The 18,436-nt window shown below is 37.4% G+C and overlaps 1 protein-coding gene across 5 annotated transcripts in view; it reads right to left on the reverse strand.

Annotated features, from left to right (window-relative positions):
• Window positions 1-1,016: 1,016 nt before the first annotated feature.
• Window positions 1,017-18,436, reverse strand: part of LOC117394648 (NEDD4-like E3 ubiquitin-protein ligase WWP1) — a 51,883-nt gene continuing 34,463 nt past the window's right edge. For all 5 annotated transcript variants that reach the window (XM_059020204.1, XM_033993023.3, XM_059020196.1 and 2 more), the window contains 16 exons: window positions 11,635-11,730; window positions 11,299-11,473; window positions 10,508-10,562; window positions 10,332-10,416; window positions 9,762-9,890; window positions 9,579-9,651; window positions 9,402-9,473; window positions 9,087-9,175; window positions 7,811-7,970; window positions 7,257-7,390; window positions 7,005-7,145; window positions 6,727-6,847; window positions 5,334-5,438; window positions 5,103-5,199; window positions 4,595-4,667; window positions 1,017-3,264 (listed from right to left, as the gene is read on the reverse strand). In XM_059020204.1, the coding sequence (XP_058876187.1) occupies window positions 3,165-3,264; window positions 4,595-4,667; window positions 5,103-5,199; window positions 5,334-5,438; window positions 6,727-6,847; window positions 7,005-7,145; window positions 7,257-7,390; window positions 7,811-7,970; window positions 9,087-9,175; window positions 9,402-9,473; window positions 9,579-9,651; window positions 9,762-9,890; window positions 10,332-10,416; window positions 10,508-10,562; window positions 11,299-11,473; window positions 11,635-11,730 (1,705 nt within the window). In that variant the 3' untranslated portion in view covers window positions 1,017-3,164. The remainder of the gene's footprint in view (window positions 3,265-4,594; window positions 4,668-5,102; window positions 5,200-5,333; window positions 5,439-6,726; window positions 6,848-7,004; window positions 7,146-7,256; window positions 7,391-7,810; window positions 7,971-9,086; window positions 9,176-9,401; window positions 9,474-9,578; window positions 9,652-9,761; window positions 9,891-10,331; window positions 10,417-10,507; window positions 10,563-11,298; window positions 11,474-11,634; window positions 11,731-18,436) is intronic.

Consider the following 18,436-nt stretch of genomic DNA (forward strand, 5'->3'; position numbering starts at 1 on the left):
ATTTTCTTTAAATTCTCAAATTAATAATCGATACTAGGGTCGGGTAATTTAAAACCTGATGGGTATCTGTGTCAACCTCTAATAAATATATATATATATATATATATATAATATACATACATACATTTCTCCTTCAGGAGAAGTTTGTTTTCTATGCCTGAATTTGAATTTTGTATGAAATACTCAATTATTAACAGCACACAGTGCAGATGTACATATATTATATAATATAATCTGTAGCAATATACATATAAACTTGTGTGAGAATTACATAGCTTTGTTCCCGCACATTGGCTATTTTTACAATAGATAAAACAGTACTGGGACACCATTGTTGTATCTCTGTCAGAAGATAGATGCAAGTAAATTTAAAATGTTATTATTAGGAGGGCTTACAACAAACTTGTCTGTTGTACAGGTTGGTTTTTTGGAATTAGATTTCTTTGTGTTTTTGTTGCAGGTCGTGTATATGAAGTTTATCAAGCTCTTAATAAAAAAATAAAAAAAAGGCTTTTTTTTTTTGTTTTAAATGCTTTTTGTCCCAATGATCATTTTGTTTTGATAATTAATTCAAATGTATATCTCAGAAATGAATAACTAAAATCACCTTGTCATGTGCCTGCACCTTTTAGACAAGTCACAGATGTTTGGAATTAAGTTGTTTTATTATCACTACCATATGATGTTGTGAATTGTACAGTATTATTATTATTTATTTCTTAGCAGACGCGGTTTATCAAGCCAAAACTGCCACCCCCCTTTTAATCACACTTTATAAAAATAAAAAGTGTGTTACAAAATAGTGCATTATGGGAAGATAACATATCATTTGGCTTGCTAAGCTTAGCCACTCATCCAAGTACAAATAGTACATTAAATAGGAACCCAATGCACCTATAGAAACTGATGTGTTACAAAAAAGAAAAAAAAACACACACACACAGAGCTGGTGAAATTGGGACTTTGGACCAGCCAATCTCAGCATTTCAAAAGGTCATATGAAAAAAAGTTCAAAAGACGGTCAGGTACATTTATTGAATAGTAACTCTCCAAAGGCAAATTCTAACTAGAAGGAGGAAAAAATAAAATAAATCCTAAGCAAAAGGTAGAATTTGAAACCCAAAAGCTACACTTTACTGCAAGTGGGAGAATTAGTGACAAACCAATTATTAAAGATGAGAAATCAGGTAAAAAACAATCACATTTTCTGTACATTTCTGCGTATTGTGTGTGTATATATATATATAGAGAGAGAGAGAGAGAGAGAGAGAGAGAGAGAGAGAGAGAGAGAACACTTGATGTTACAGTATTTATCAATTATGGGAATAAAATGACAACTCCAAAAAGATCAATGCCATGGGTTTAGAAAACTTAATAAAATGTAATGCAATTATACACTGTATATTCAATTGCTATAAACAGTACATTTTACAATTAAAATATTCTATTTGTGAGGAAGCACAGTTTTCTAAAAGTAGTATTTGCAATTTGATTCACATTACTGTTTTGGAAGTACTGTAAATCCCTTCAACAAATATTTATTTATTTTTTGTACATATATTTGAAATTACATAAAGAACACTTGCATGTTAAAAAGAACAAACTTGGGGAGTATCTACAAGAATAAAGCAGATTGAGACATGAAATGAAAATCAATGTAATTACCATGATGCAGCTAAATATTGCCATACAAATACTAATTACGCACCATTCCATACAATGTGCAAAGCATATTACCAGCTAATTGGGCTTTGAATTCCTGGTAGACTCACTAAAGAAAAAAAAGAAGCGCCACAAAGAGGTAATGGTTGGATAGAGTACACAGTGAGAAGTTGTTCACAGTTGTCCTTTTGTTTGCGTTTATTGGTAGAAATCTGAACCTCAAGCACTTAACTAATCGATTTAACCACTATTTCTTGCATCACAATGTTAAACCCCAGCAATGATACATCAGCCAGCCTGGTGGAAGAGGACCAAGATAAGTGATAATGCAGCAGCCAGAATGGGGAAGAGCATTTTAAACATGGCAATGACTTCAATAAAGGCTTAAAATGATGTCATTAAATCCACCTCCACAGACTTTTTTTACCAACTGAACTTCATTAGTTGTACTCTGTACACAACAATTAAAATGGTTATATTAGTATTCATCTGTTTTAGAATTGCAATTTTAATAAGCAGTTGAAACACTTTGCTGTAAATACATGTTTTGCCCTTGCGATCTTTTAAATCTTGGAACTCTTTTTGTCCAGGTGTCTCGGAGTGAATACAATCAGCTGTTTAAGAAGTGGATAAACAGACAGGTAGTGGAGGCCATGAACGTCTGTAAACATCCCAAGTTGCAGATGGTCCCATACTGGAACTGTTAAGTTGAGCAGTATTGCCCCCTCAGTTTAGCTCTTGCAACAATGTCTTCTTTCAAACAGAAGTCCATTCTGAGCTGGCAAAAACCGCTGATACTTGCCCAAGCTTTTTGTGGGTTTAGTGGCTTTGGTGTAAGCTGCCTGGAATTCATTCCACAACATCACTACTATTGTATACTGTAATTAAAAGATTACCCTGTTACTGTGGTTGTTTGATGTAACAAGGAATGACTGACAACTGCAACTACTTGTGAAAACTTCAAACATTTCCTTGTAAAGGGGTTTGCTCATTCTTATCTCAGAAAAGCCAGCAGCATATATTTTTTATTTACTCAAAAGACACGGTTTGGCTTTAGCCTTAAATAGTTTAAAGACATGCAAGAAATAACCTCAGGTCGAGGTGAAGTTGCATCAGTGGAAACGGGGAGCACCCACAGGGCAACAACTTAGGCTTGGCCTATCAAATTGCCTACCATATGTCTTTATGAAGCTCTATAAAACTAGAGCTTTATGTATGAAACATTTTTATAGATTACTCTGCTTCCAAAACCAGCCAAAGGTAATATGTCTCCCTCTCTTGCTCAGGGGAAACAAACAGTTAAAAGCTAAACAGGTTTTGCATATTTATGTGGAAGAATGTGCTGCATTTGCTCTGTAGTTTCAGAAACCAAATACTTTAAAACAAGAAATAGCTTATGTTCACTAATAGGTATCTGTGCAGTTTTTACTTGGCTGGTTATATTAGGAGAGAAGTTTTGCTCTTATGAGATCCATTTTTGTAGAGAAGGCAAAGTGCTCCATTCACTCCTGTCCGAATCCCTCAGTTTCTTCAATGGCAAACAACAGTTTTTCTTTCAGCTGTTCATAGCTTTTGTATGGTGGCAGATCCAATCGGTTAAAACTTAAAAAGGGGGGGTGGGAAGCAAAGATAGTCAGTGACAACTGTGTATTATTGTGGTGTAGACATGATTCGCACCAACGTTCAGGTACACAGGACATTATTCGGCATACCACTATCAGCATAGACTTTAAATAAAAGTACTGCAAATTGGTTTCCAAAACTTGTTGGGAACAGTTGATAAATTTTTACATTTATTTTTTAAAACCTTTTTTATTCAAGAGTAATTTGGCATAAATACCAGCTATGGCCAAAAGTTTTGCATTACCCTATAGAATTAACTAATTTTCCTTCATAAAGTCGAATGAAACCTGATGAATAATGTTACATTAACATATTGAATTACATACCGCTTTGTAGTTTTCTATATACTTAAGAAAAACTGACAATTGAAAAATGCTGGATAACTATTCTGGCTTCCGGTACACACTTGCGATATCATTTTGTAGTTTCTTTGATTACATGATGTTAACCCTTTGCAGTCCATTTATTAACTGCGCGTCAGGCACGCCAGGTCTAATTAATTTTCACACGCGCAGTTAATTTTATACGCGCTGTTTAAAAGTATTTTTTTTCACAGTCAAACGGGTTTAAATGGCCCTGCATATCAACAAAGCACTCACTAGGCATCTCCAGCCCCGCCCCACCCTTTTGTTTGCTATAGCGTTCACCTATGTAAGAAATAAATAATAATAATAATAATAATAATAATAATAATAATAATAGTCGTACATACCGATCGATCATCCGCCAGCTTGTTTACTATGAACACCCCGTTATCTGATACCTGATACCATGTATGACTATTCATGAGATACGCCTTTTTTTTTTTTTTTTTTTTTTTTTCGACTTGTCTCGGCTCCTGTCGCTCCCACTCGGCAATTGAATGGTTTTCTCGGCTTTTTCCGGAGAAAAAACGACTAAACACCCGTTTATTGCGTTGCTATAATGATGTCGGACCCAGTCCGACAAAGGACCTGTGAGGAATAATTGCAATGTCGGACCCAGTCCGACAATGGACCGCAAAGGGTTAAATGAAATATCTAAATTAAGTTGATTTTTTTTTTTTTAATTATGTCTCAAACCTAAAAATTGAAGGTGATGCAAAACTTCTGGTCGGTCACAATTTAAGAAATGTTGTAACAGTTTGTGTGAACTCTGGAGTTCGCCCTGGCAAGCAAAAATAATGTATTATAAAATAGATACATATATAGGAAACTTTACGTGGCACAATTATGCACGAGTGACTGAACGGGATACAGATATAGACAGATTATATCTATCGTAACTTCGAGAGAAAGAGAGAATATATTAGAAATGTATGTGGACTTACCATGTATGACTTCTTGGTAGCCATGTTTCTTTACCAACCTTTTCAATGCAGAACTTTTGAGGACCATTGCTCCCTATTCAAAATAAAACTGCATAATGTAAGGCGTACGGCTAATCAGATATGTGAAAAAGACCTGCATCATTGACATGACCAAGGAGTTTTATAACACTGAAAATATGAAGTCACCATCTAAAATGCTTAACGAGATACAAGCTGTTAAAGTGGTGGGGGCAGATTTATAAAAAACATACAAGCTCCCCTCACAGGGATGCCTAAATAGGCAGTCCCAAACCACACCTGCAATACACCAGAATACACCATGCGTTTCACTCTCTAAACCACCACCTCCACTGTCCGCCATCCAAATGTATTTTGTACAAGAAAGTAAATGCTTTGTATTTCATTGCAAAAAGCTCAGAGTCCTGTGGGTGCTCATACATTTCATACTAGTAATGGCTGTTTACAATGAAAAATAAACCATGAACACATCTGTTGAATAAAAACATACCCATCAGCTCAGCAAAGCCTCCAAGTGGTAATCTGCATGTTCCGGTAACAAACTGCATCAACCGGAGACGGACCTCGTTGTCCATCTCTTTCACAAACTGAAAAAAAAAAGTTTACATTAACTAAAAAGGCACCACAGCACAATATTATATGATGAATGTGATAATGCTGAATTTTTCGTTTCCTTAAACCATTATTTTCATATTAAGTGTAACAAGAAATATGCCCATACCTGCCAGAACCAAATAATCTGCTTGCTGTTTCTTGTGTAATGGCGGTACACTGTGTTCCTTTGCCAGTCCTGGAGGTCAACTTCCTGCATGCCACACAGCATAACCTTGAAATCACAAAGAGACTCTGTGTTACAAAATATGAAGCATCAGAGGTTTATTACCTTGATGTAGATTTGAGGAGCCGATTGCCAACCCTTCTTTCATTTGGGTGTTTCAAAACCACTCCTATTTTAGCTATACTAGGAAAATACATTGTGCCACCAAAACCTATTCAGACAGTTACCCTAAAAATGAATAAACATTGTTTTAATTATGATACAGTTGTGTGAAATACATATTTAATTGCCGTATAAACTGTAAGTCATGTGTAAATTGGATTAAGATGCAACTTATCAAACAAAACAACCAATCAAATGAATTGGCAAGTGTCTTCATTAGCGCTGATTAATTAATAAGATTAATTAGGGCTTCTGTTTTTCTTAATTTCAAGTTTCGATGCTTATTTATAGTTAGAGTTTTATGTAAGATGTTGTTTTTTTTTTTTTTTTTTTCCCCCCCCAGGACTTTCACTTTTTATATACTGTATGAAATTATTGTTTTCGGTTACTTTCCAAAATGCTTGGGCATTTTTTTTCTGTCAAAATATGTATAGTAGTAACTCAACAGTCCTTGCACGCTTAAGTTGTTCCTTCTTTCCTCTGCTGTTCCACAATGAAATCCTTCTGCTCACGGGCACATTCTTCTGGGGTTTTAGTGTGTAGGCATTTTTTTACATTTCGCCACAATTTGCAATTCTGTTTTAAAATCCTCTGTATCTTAACTGTAATACAGCTTTAAATCCCATGAACAAGCCTCCATCCTGATTGTAATCTTGCTTTAAATCTTGCACGCAGTCTCTCCAATAGAAATGTAGGAATGTGCGGTCACTCAGTAGTTGGGTGGGTTTAAAGTATTCATAAAGAATCAATGACAGATACGCTGGGAAAGGTATTTATTTGATCTTTTTTTAAAGGGAAAGGGGTGGTCAGTGTGAGTTGAGTAACCATCTGCACTGGTGTTTATTGGTTATCCACTGATTTCATTTTCTTTGTATCGAGGGTGTTTTATCGTTTAAAACTAAAATCAGAAGCCCTAAATATAATCCATGTAATGCAAATGAAGAAGCAGGAGTGATACCTCTGCCAGGAGCAGAGAATAAAAAAGTGTTTCCATGATCCATTAACTAATTGGGACCAAGGGGATTGTGGAGAATCAATTATATATAATTGGTAAAATATGACAAATCAATAACCCTAGTACAGTTTGCTATTCAGGGCATTTTCCATTTTCCCCATTACAACTGGACAGAACACATTGTACACAACATGACAGTAAACCGAGGTTATAATTTACCTCCAGCTCCTTTTCATCAAAGTACTGGAGCCACTGAAGAGGAACAACTTCATTAAAGCCATCAAGAAAAGCTTTGGTTTGTTCTCCCACTCCCCGAGAAAACCTCCATTCTGCCATCAGGCTGAAACAAATAATATAAAACGTAATGTCAATGTGTAACCACCACATTCACCAGAAAATATCAGAATCCTAGCAATCGGCTATACAAGTGCCTATCACAGGTATTGCATTTTTTGCTTTTTCAACATTAGTTTGGATAAAAACAAACCGTCTCTTACCCTATGTATTCTTCCTTGTTTTCTTCAGTTACTAACAGGTTAGTACCATCCAGCTTCAAATCATGTGAGGTAACTTTTCCTAGAATTTCCATGTCGACTGAAAAGTACATTTCCAAACCACACTCCTCGATGTTGTTATCCCTGGAATGAGCAATTGCTGTTTGCATTTTTTTACCAATTTATTTGCAGTAAAAAATGGCAGCTGGTCTAGGATTTTATTTTTAAAACAAACAAAAAAAAAACAGCACAAACCTTATCCAGATTAGGGAGTTGTAGAATTCTGGATCAATAGACTCCAAATCTTTGATTGTAAGCTTCTTGTTTAACATGCGCTTATAGAATGGTAGTGAAAACCCAGTGTCTATAAATTTGCCATGAAAGAGAGCCTGATTAAGAAAGAAAGGAAAAAAAATAAAGACGTTAGGGCAAGTTAGGAAATTCTTAAACAGCACCTTATGGGTAGTAGAAAAAGGGTGACTGATTCTGCTTATTCAAATTCTTAAGCACAAGTTTAAATTTACTAACCAAGTTTAAATGGAATTAGACAAGTTGTTTTTAAGATACAAACTGGCATATGCACAGCAGCCTCCACTGTGGTACTAAAATACAGTTAGCAGAATGCAGCTGATGCCACAAGGCCGGAAGGTCCCATATTTGTCAGTTAAATGTTATTCTTAAGATTAACATGTCATCTAACATTGCTAACGTACTGATGATCGGGCCATGAAAAGCCAATATCTAGAACTGTACAGGGTCAACAAAATAAAGAATTCAGAGAAATGACTGAAGAAAAGCAAGATACTTGCCATAGCAATGAAGCGCCCAATGAAACAGAAATAGGAGAGGTGATCTGGGTTGATGGTGGAGGCTGGATTGATCTGCAGACAGTAGTTGCTTTTGCCAGCGTACTCAAATAGACAGTACATGGGGTTTAACACTTCGTGGGAAAGCAGAAAGAACCATTCTCTAAAAGAAAGAGAGTCATGGATTATATTACTTGGGGGAGGAGGAAGAGTAACTGCACTTGGCACAATTACAGCACTTGAACACTGCTTTTTACAATGTACACTCCCTTTATTTTCGATTATGAGACATTCCCTCTGCTTAATGTTAGAGGCTGCTGGTTTGTATAATAATCCCATGCATTTCACGAGTTATAGAAGCTTGCACCAGATAAACCAGTAACAGGTGGTTATCTGAACTTTGAATTACAAGATGAGACCAAAAACTAGAAATTCACAGGATGGGTGTTATTTATTTTTTGTATTTATGTTTTGCATGCCACGCCTCTACCAGCATTCCTGCAATTTAATGATAGTGAGTGATAATGCTCCTGCTCCCACTGCACATCCAGTTGCTTCAAGGAAATAATGTTAATCTTGCCATGGTTGGACCAAAGCCCTGACCTGAAGCCAGGTTTGGCCAGACTTTTACAGACACTTGTTGGAGGGTAGTGTACATCCTGCCCCAGACACATTTTGTAGTCACTGTAATATAAGACAGCCCACTGATAGTTACTGATAAGGACACATTCTTTATCTGGGTATGGAGGTTGTCAATGTCTGGTACTCTTCTGCTGTAATCTCTTGTAGTAATATCTTATTAGAAGGGTATGTGTGTGTCAAATATGAGTATGTTTATTAGAAGGACCAAGGGGATACTACAGCTGTAATGGAAAGAAAGTTACAAAATGTATTGAGAGTACCAAAAGGATATTAAGCTACACTGCAAAACAGTTACAAAAGAAAGAATTGTTAAAGAATGATGTAACCACAGGTTGGGTATAAAAAGGCTTGTATAGAGTTTGTTTGTTGGACCAGAGGAATGAGGATTGCACACTTCTTCATCCCCAAAATGGATAATTATTTGCATAAAGTGCCTTTTTCGTATTGCATGCTGATTTTGATGTTTAATATTAAAAGTATTAGTAATAAACTGACTAATTGTTGTACTGAGCAAATCCACAAAATAAGAGAATCACACCAGTAACACCACTGAGGGGCAACGTATTGTTCAAAGGAATGTGGTCAATACAAAATCAGCAAGATTACAGTTAAACAAAACACAAAGCAATCACCTTACCTTGCTAGCCCACCATAGTCTAACCCTTCCTCTCCTCGGAATATTACATACAGTCTTCTCCGCAGGTCATATGGTTTTAAAGCCATGATCTGTTAAGTATAAATCAATTTTTATAAAAATATATATAGTTCCAACAGAGTACATTGTTCATTACTTAGCACAGCATTACAAACTTTAAAGTATTAAAGTTAAAACCAGGTAATTAATAAAAGCAATACAATGTATCAATCAATCACTTACATTTGAATGGCACATGAACTGAACACATATCAAATAACTTTACATTTTATTGTATTATTGTTGAATTGCCCTTACTTGCTGGAAAGAATCCTCAAACAATGTCTGTCGGGATACAGTGATCTTGACATGGCTGGGAAGTGCATTCGACTGAAAACAAAAATAAACATTAAAAACATGTATGTGTTGCTGGAACAGGAATACCAGAAAGTCTATCAAGAGACTAAATGTACATAATGCTTAAAGAAGAGTTACCTGGCATAGATACCGGAAATGAGCTAGCTTCCACCTAAAGCTACGCTCATATGCAATCTGTGGGCCTTTTGTACTACAAAAAACAAATACAAATAAAACACAAGTATAAACAGGCCATAAATAAATGTATTGGAAACCATTTGATATTGAGCAATACTAAAAGTGTCATTGGTTTACACTTACACTGTTGACTTGCCAGTGCGCGGATCACTGAAAGTCGTGGTTCTTGTGTTGTGATCCACAAAGTATCGGACACCCTCTCTTGTGTATCTGATTTCCCAGCCTTCAGGAAGGGGATCTTCATTTTGTAAACTGAAAAAAATGTTACAATTTTTAAGTAACTCACAAACATAGTACTTGCATACCTAAAAATGTCAGCTGACGTCTAATTAAAAAGAGTGGCAGAAAACCAGTGAATGTACATTTGTAAGTGTTAGGGGGCTGATCAAGTTGAGGACGTATTTCTCTTGCACTCTTGCTGTGTGGGACCTGCGAGTAAAGCAGCCCTAAAGGAGACCTATCCACGTTCATCCACTTGTACTTGTCTGATGCCTGCAGACCAACATGAAGCACAGAGCTGCTCTATAGTGTTGGACCTTCACAGCTGTTATCACAGATGTACTCAAAGGTATTGCAGGAGTATATCCAGCACAGGAGACAGAAAGCAATTCATTTACTCAAAACAAAGACATTGTCCACCTGAATCCTGGTGTCTTATCCCATGAATCTTACAATAAAACAATAACCACCTACCCTTGTGTACGTGGATCCTCCCACTGTGTGGTTTTTGTGCTGTGGTTCACAAAGTATACCCGGTCATTGGAATCTACCCGTCTTTCTGAAAAAGAGAGTTACCACTTTAGCACAGAAATGGCATATATGTGAACTCTGATCAATACAGAAGAGATTCTACTGAATGAACCACATACCCCATCCAGGTGGCAAAGGTCCAAGTGGGTCGTTTTCTGCTGACATCATTGAAGCCTGTTCAGATGAGAAGAAAGATATATTACGGAAAAAGCATGGAAGTGATATTTTGTGTGTGTGATAAAAGATAATCTTTCTACCAGAGTGGCACTACACTTCTGTGCCAATGCTAGTGCTTCTGTGGTAGTCCTTCCAGCTGAACAACCCCAAGAAAATAAAAATTGTATTCATTTTAAAAACTCCAACACATTAAAAGCCATTTCTAGTCTATAAAATCTGATGAGAACACTATGTTATTGACAGCAAACTTTGCCTGTTACTTCTGCCAGTAGACAAGTTCCAAACAAGTCTGGTAAGATGAAGACACACCAAGAAACCAGAAAAACAACACATGCTTTCTCTAATATTACAGACCACTACTGAATACACATTCCAAGGATTCATTATTTAAGGCATACAAAGTGCCTGTCAATGTTTTAAATATACTGTACAGGAAATATTATGCATCACATCATTTTGGGAAATACCAAATACCTTAGTCGTGCCCTAAAAACTAAATATTTTAATAGTGCACACCATCTCAACTGCCTTAGATGCCAGTGATAACTACAACTCACAAACTCAAATTTTAAACAATGGAAATAGAACAACAAATTGTGCAAAATACTCAATTAGCTTTTAAAGGCAATCAACTGAACTACAGTAAGCAGTACAAGAAATGAAGTTTGAATAACATGCATCTAACCAGATTTGGCACCACACTCACAACTCAGAAGTTTGACTGTACAGTTACCGAATAGATGTATCGCTGGTTAAACTGCTGCATAGCTCCCTGTAGCTGACTGCGCTGCGATTGCCATTGTTCAAAATTCCTCACAGACTCCATCGTGGGTCGTTGCCAAGTGGTCGTTCTGGTGTTGTGATCCACATAGTAAATCCTGCCTCGATCATCAACGCGTCTTTCCCACCTGGAGAAGAGAAAAAAAAAAAATGTTCAGGATGTATAATACCAAGTTCTGTGTTCTGTAGCTAGATGTAGTTACCAGAGTTTTAAGGGCCAATTTCAATTTCGAATAGCACCCCATTGTATTGGACAGTATATTGCAGATTGAAGTTGCCCTACACTTACCCTGGTGGTAATGGCTGCGGTCTCTCCCAGGTGGTCGTCCTGGTGTTGTGATCAACATAATAGGTCCTACCATGCAGATCTTTCCTCTGCTCCCACCTTTCAAATTAAATATTTAAAATCAGTTAGACAGATGCCAGGTAAAAATAATAACAGAGTGTTGATTCAGCAGAAAGTGCCCAAAAGTACAACACAATAAGAATTTTCAGAAATCATCCAGAAATCGAACAGAATCTTGTAACATATGCACGTCTAAATCAGGTACACTATTCCCAAGATACAGTATTCAATTGCCCAGCTAATCCAGTGCCAGTACAATCACAAAGGAGGTCATATGGTCTTGTAATAATATAGCCTGAATGAACCAATTAGTGGCCTGAACTTACACCAATCAAAGTAATCATTTGCATGCAAAATTAACTTCTAATTACAATTATAAACCTCATGGTTAATCTCAGCTAAAACTGTCGTGTTAATATCCTAGGAATATTTACACTCTACAGTATGTTCTTATTATAAATATTTTGCCTATTTATTCATTTCATTTTTATTTTTTTAACAAGGAGGACCATAGCGATTTAGGGATAACAAGCTATTTAATGAACTAGTGTCATCATAATCATACATATTGCTTTGTTTTTCCATTAATTAACAAAACATGGCACAGCTATTCCAAGAGTTTTTACTGGCACAATGACTACAATAGACTCTGTTACATTTCCCATAAAGTTCCCTATTGACCATAAAATCTGTGCTGGCTTGCGTGTGGCTTTGTCACAGAAAATCAGACAGATCTGAATTGAGAACAGAAGTCTTTAAAAATGTTATTGCCTTTATTCATATTTATGAACATGTTTGTAACATTCACTCCTCAATAAATAAAACAATTACACAAATAACACCGTGTAACAAATTTTTTTTTTTTTTTTTTGGTTCCTGGGTAGTAAGTGTTATTTCCTAATTGCTTATGCCTAAAAAGTATAGAAAATGGCTATTATTCCCCACAAACTTTGCTTTTGTGACCAGGACAGTGATATTTTGAAATGTACCTATTTTCCAGAACATTCCAGATAGATTCACTGCTGAGTAAATTGGAGTAACTTCTAGAACTTTCCAGTAATATAAATAGTAGTAAAAATACAGGGGCCTTAAGCCCACCAGTTCAGTTTAGTTCCAGCTGCCTAAGTGAATACATATCTGCAATCACAAGGCCGAAAACTATGTGGAGCTGGTTGAGACTAAGGCACAATGGGCTGTAGGATGTCCCTCAAAGTCCATATCCTTGATGCTCATCTTGATAAATTCAAGGAGAACATGGGCGCGTACTTGGAGGAGCAAGGCGAGCGCTTCCACCAGGATATACAGGACTTTGAACGCCGCTACCAAGGACAGTATAACGAGAACATGATGGGAGACTACATTTGGGGGCTGATTTGTGAAAGTGATTTACAGTATAATCTTAAATCTCGAAAACTACTCACTTCTAAATCTTTTGTAGTCATTTTTGTATTACTTTAGTATAAATACATGTTAATTTGGATTCATATGTTGTTTTTTTCTGACTTTATGTGAACGAAAAGACACAAATTCGCCCGTTTTCTCATTGGAAATAGGTAAATTTCAAAATATCACTGTCCAGGTCACAAAAGCAAAGTTTGTGGGGAATAATAGCCATTTTCTATACTTTTGAGGCATAAGCAATTAGGAAATAACACTTACTACCCAGGAACAAAAATTGTGTTACATATTGGTTTCAATATGATATTTCTTAGCATTAGCATTTTCTTCTTGCCTGATGATATTCAACAATTGCATATTATATATGTTAATACTTGGTAGAAAACATGTTCATGGGTGTAGCTATTTATGTTACTTTTCAAGGTAATTGCAATTACTGCAGTATAATTGTAACTAATTGTAATTTAATAAAATAGCATTGTAATTGCAATTTGAGCAAACAAGTCTGCTGTATTTGTAACTATAATTGACTCTAGGTCTGCTTTCTATTACTCAAAGCTGGTTTAATTGTTGAATAGAAAAACCTTAACTCTGTACAACTCCTCTATAAATTTCTCACGCAACTTCTTTTTCTACACAGGTTTGGTATTTTGCCACCTCCAAAGCTGTTCTGTGTTAATTTATATTGATGAGCCAAGTTAAAAAGAAATCACGCTAAAAAGAAATCAAGTTATGGTGTAACTTTCACTGCAGGACTGGTTGAAAGCTACTAACAACCAAATGAGCAAGATGGGCCGAATGGCCTCCTATCGTTTGTAAACTTTCTTTTGTTCTTATGTTCTAATGGATGAAGAGGCTATTTGGTTGTACGGTTTGTGTAATACATGATTTATGAATTTTTACTGTTTTTCAGAATCTAGGGAAATTTCCTAAATAAAACCAGCATGAAAAATCAGTGCAAAAAATACTACTCACAATGTACATGAATGAATGTGAACCTTCTACGCTGCAGTACCTTTTTATTATTAATTTGTCTTTGCTAATTATTTTAAAAATAAATAAATAAATAAATAAATAAATAATAATCTTCAAGAACCATGGGTACTTGGTTTACTATAACTTCTGTTTAGGTAAAGATATCATGCCAACAAATAAAAAGCAATTTCAAGTCCTGTTTAATTACCATGTGAAAATCCAGTCACAGCAAGACATAAAAGTGACTGAGCTTGCATGCAGCTGACTAAGCAGTCTGAACAACAAGAGTAAATGATCCCTGATCTCATGGGACACTGCTGCGGGTACAGTGTGCGACGCACATCAAACTGTAGCAGTGCACTTTACTAAAAGTGAAATGTTGCCTTTCTAGAGACTTTGCCAAAGGTTACATAATGAAACTGCAATTTTCTAGTGCCTGACCATTTAAATCATTCAAATAATAGTTCCCTGTGAAAGGCGTGGCACATGTTTACACATTATTATTATTATTTATTTCTTAGCAGACGCCCTTATCCAGGGCGACTTACAATCGCAAGCAAATACAAATACATTCAAGTGTTACAATACAAGTCATACAATAAGAGCAAGAAATACAATAATTTTTTTCTGTGCCATTCTGTGCCAGGGCTCCGATTTCTGCATCAAATTCTCTAATTCTGCGGCTGCCCTTTAGAAAGTAAATACTTAATAAAGGGCCGCTGCGTTTATTTTAAATTGATCAAAATGACTGAGGCTCTTAAACGAGGGCAACCTTTATTAATAATACTATGCTTTACAAACGCTGCAATATTTTATTAAATGATTTAAGGCATTTTAGAAACAGCGCCATGAGAGGCTCCGATCTGCAGCACTATATTCTTGTGTGTTTTTGGGGCTTGAATACAGTACATTCACTGACAGTTAACGAGTTGGAGTGGGAGTTGGGAGGTCAGGTGAGTACAGTACCAGCGAATCAGGAGTGTGTATTGGTTGCTGTGGGGAGGGACAAGAAGAGGAGAGAGAGAACAGTATTTGAGTGTGATGCAGTTGTTTTTCTTAACGAAAAATATTACCTCTGAATATCGGTTTGATTTCTGTTGATTAAAATATATCCTACTCAGTTATTATTATTTTTTTTCCTCACTGTAATTTACCTGCTTGTCTGTAATTTCTCTGCAAGACAAACCGAAACTAAATCTTCTCATAGATAGTAAGCAAGTGTTTTTTTTTAGTTTTTTTTTTAATATAAATAGTACAGGACTGAGTAAAATTCCAATTGAATAAAAAACAAAACAGCTAAACCCCCTACAAGAAGATATCTTCAGCCAGCTTTCAGATAGAGCTTATCGAGTGACCGGCAAAGCTCTAAGTTCCTACCCACGTTATTCTGCTTATTTATTTATTTTGTTTGGTTTCTGTTGCCATGAAAACGATCTGCTGACTGACAGGTTTGGAAGTTCTACTCGCATGATTCCTTTGGCTGTGTGAAAGGGTTATGACGGTGTTATACCAGCATAGATTGCGCAATTTCGTGCTGTGTGAATGGGTATTTTAAAGATTTTTTTAAACGTCTGAGACGGCTCAGTAGCAGCATTTGTGTGTGAAAGTCATATTAGATCACAGGATGCGTGGCTGCTGGTTATTCCGAGGGTGAATAGCATGGAAGGAAGGGCATTTCCTTGTAAGGCTCCAATACTATGGAACAATGCCCTATTCTGTCAGAGAAGCTAGGACCTTCCTTAAATCAAGACTGAAAATGCATTTCTACAAAACTAGCCTTCTTATCATAGTTGTTTATTATACAGAGATGCCAACTTATAAAAGTAGAAAATAGTAGCAGATTTTTTTATTTAAGACCAGGGGCCGCTAGCCCTAGTTTGATCTAGAATTTTGGTAATTGAAAACACATGGCATTTATTATTATTATTTATTTCTTAGCAGACGCCCTTATCCAGGGCAACTTACAATTGTTACAAGATTTCACATTATACAGATATCACATTATTTTTACATACAATTACCCATTTATACAGTTGGGTTTTTACTGGAGCAATCTAGGTAAAGTACCTTGCTCAAGGGTACAATAGCAGTGTCCCCCACTGGGGATTGAACCCACAACCCTCCGGTCAAGAGTCCAGAGCCCTAACACTGCTGCCCTATAGAAATAAACAACCCCAATAAAAATACTTCAACATTGATTTTTTTTTTAAATTTGGAATTTATTCTGCATTTAAATATTAGAAATGAATATTAAGTGCTATCAAACCTGGACTGAAATATTCAACCTCAAAACTTTATAAAAACAACACCACCTCAAGAAAGATTTACAGGTTGTTTTTTTTTTATTTACATTTTTAACTACTCTGCAACTATCAAAACACAAAATGCTGTGTAATATCCAATAATTATTCATTTAAAGGGAGTTAAACCTTAAAACCCATTTGTTTCACAGAGAAGCCTGTCTGGCAGTATTCACAGTAGACGTTAGATTGAGACACTCCACTTCTTTTAATGAACGACCATTCTGTGGTAAATTCCTCTCGATATTTCTGACAAGCCAACCTTGATCTTTTTGATTGAGGAGAGTGACATTTTTAGTTTGATTTGTGATTCCTGTTTTAATAACTGATCATTAAGGCTGGGGTTTTGTCACTGAAATTTGTACTAAAAATCACGGAGCAGTCACGGTAAATTAAATACAATATAGAGTACCTACATAAACATAAAATTGATCTGTCTATAGAAGTAGGATAAGGAGGAAATTAATCAAAATATTTATTTATTATATTTTTCACAACATCAGATTCAAGTTTTAATCCTGTAACTCGGTAAGCTTCACAGCATACACAACTATAAACAAAAATGTTCGTTTCACATAACATCTGGTGGGGTTTCTACAGGACAGCAAACAAAAACTGTAGGTTTTACAAACCGTTAAAAAAATAACGTTTTAAGTTCTCAACACCTCTCTACTTTCTGGTCTCTTTCCCTCTGCCTTCAAAAAAGCCTCTATCACTCCCCTCCTCAAAAAACCTACCCTTGACCCCACCTCCCTTCAGAGCTACCGTCCTGTCTCCCTCCTACCCTTCCTCTCCAAAACCCTCGAGCGGACTGTACACCGCCAGCTCTCTGCTTTCCTGTCCAACCATTCTCTGCTCGACCCTCTCCAATCTGGCTTCCGCTCTGCTCACTCCACTGAAACCGCCCTTCTGTCTGTCACCAACTCACTTAAGTCTGCCCGAGCTGCCTCTCTCTCCTCTGTCCTAATTCTCCTCGACCTCTCTGCTGCCTATGACACTGTTGATCACTCTATTCTACTATCATCTCTCGCTGACCTGGGGATCTCTGGCACTGCTCTGGCCTGGTTCTCCTCCTACCTCTCCAAATCGCACTTACCAGGTAACCTGGCGTGGAGCAACCTCCACACCTCACCCTCTCTCAACAGGAGTCTCCCAAGGGTCAGTCTTGGGTCCTCTCCTGTTCTCTCTCTACACCCGCTCCCTGGACCCCCTCATCGCATCCTATAGTTTCTCATACCATTTCTATGCTGATGATGCTCAGATTTTCCTCTCCTTCCATACCTCTGACTCCACCATCTCCTCCCGTATCTCTACCTGTCTGTCTGCTATTTCCTCCTGGATGCACTCGCATCACCTCAAACTCAACCTCTCTAAATCTGACCTCCTTTTCTTTCCCTCCTCCTCCCCCTCCTCTGATCTCTCTATCTCTGTTCCTCTGGAATCTACCACACTCTCTCCCTCTTCCTCCACTAAGAACCTCGGAGTCACCCTGGACCCCTGCCTCTCATATTCCCAGCACATCTCCACTCTGGCACGCACTTGCCGATTCTTCCTGAGCAACATCCGAAGAATCCGACCCTTCCTCACCAACTACGCCACCCAGCTCCTGGTCCAGGCCTTGGTACTCTCCCGCCTAGACTACTGCAACTCCCTCCTGGCTGGCCTCCCTGCGTCCGCCACCCGTCCGCTCCAGCTCATCCAGAACTCCGCTGCCCGCCTGGTGTTCTCTCTGCCTCGCTTCTCCCACGCAACTCCATTACTCCGCTCACTCCACTGGCTACCGATCACCGGTCGCATCCAGTTCAAGACTCTGGTACTAGCCTACAGATGCCTTGACCAGACTGCACCCAGCTACCTCCCGACCCTCATCTCTCCCTACACCCCCACTCTCCGCTCCGCCTGCACTAGAAGACTGGCTCTACCTCCTCTACGCTCCCCTGCCACCAGAGCCCGCTCCTTCTCCACCCTCGCTCCGCAGTGGTGGAATTACCTACCTACAGATGTCAGGACTGCCCAGTCACTGACCACATTCCGGCGCCTCCTTAAGACTCACCTCTTCAGACAGCATCTGT

This window comes from Acipenser ruthenus, chromosome 3 (genome assembly GCF_902713425.1).
Source record: "Acipenser ruthenus chromosome 3, fAciRut3.2 maternal haplotype, whole genome shotgun sequence".
Taxonomy (NCBI): Eukaryota; Metazoa; Chordata; class Actinopteri; order Acipenseriformes; family Acipenseridae; genus Acipenser; species Acipenser ruthenus.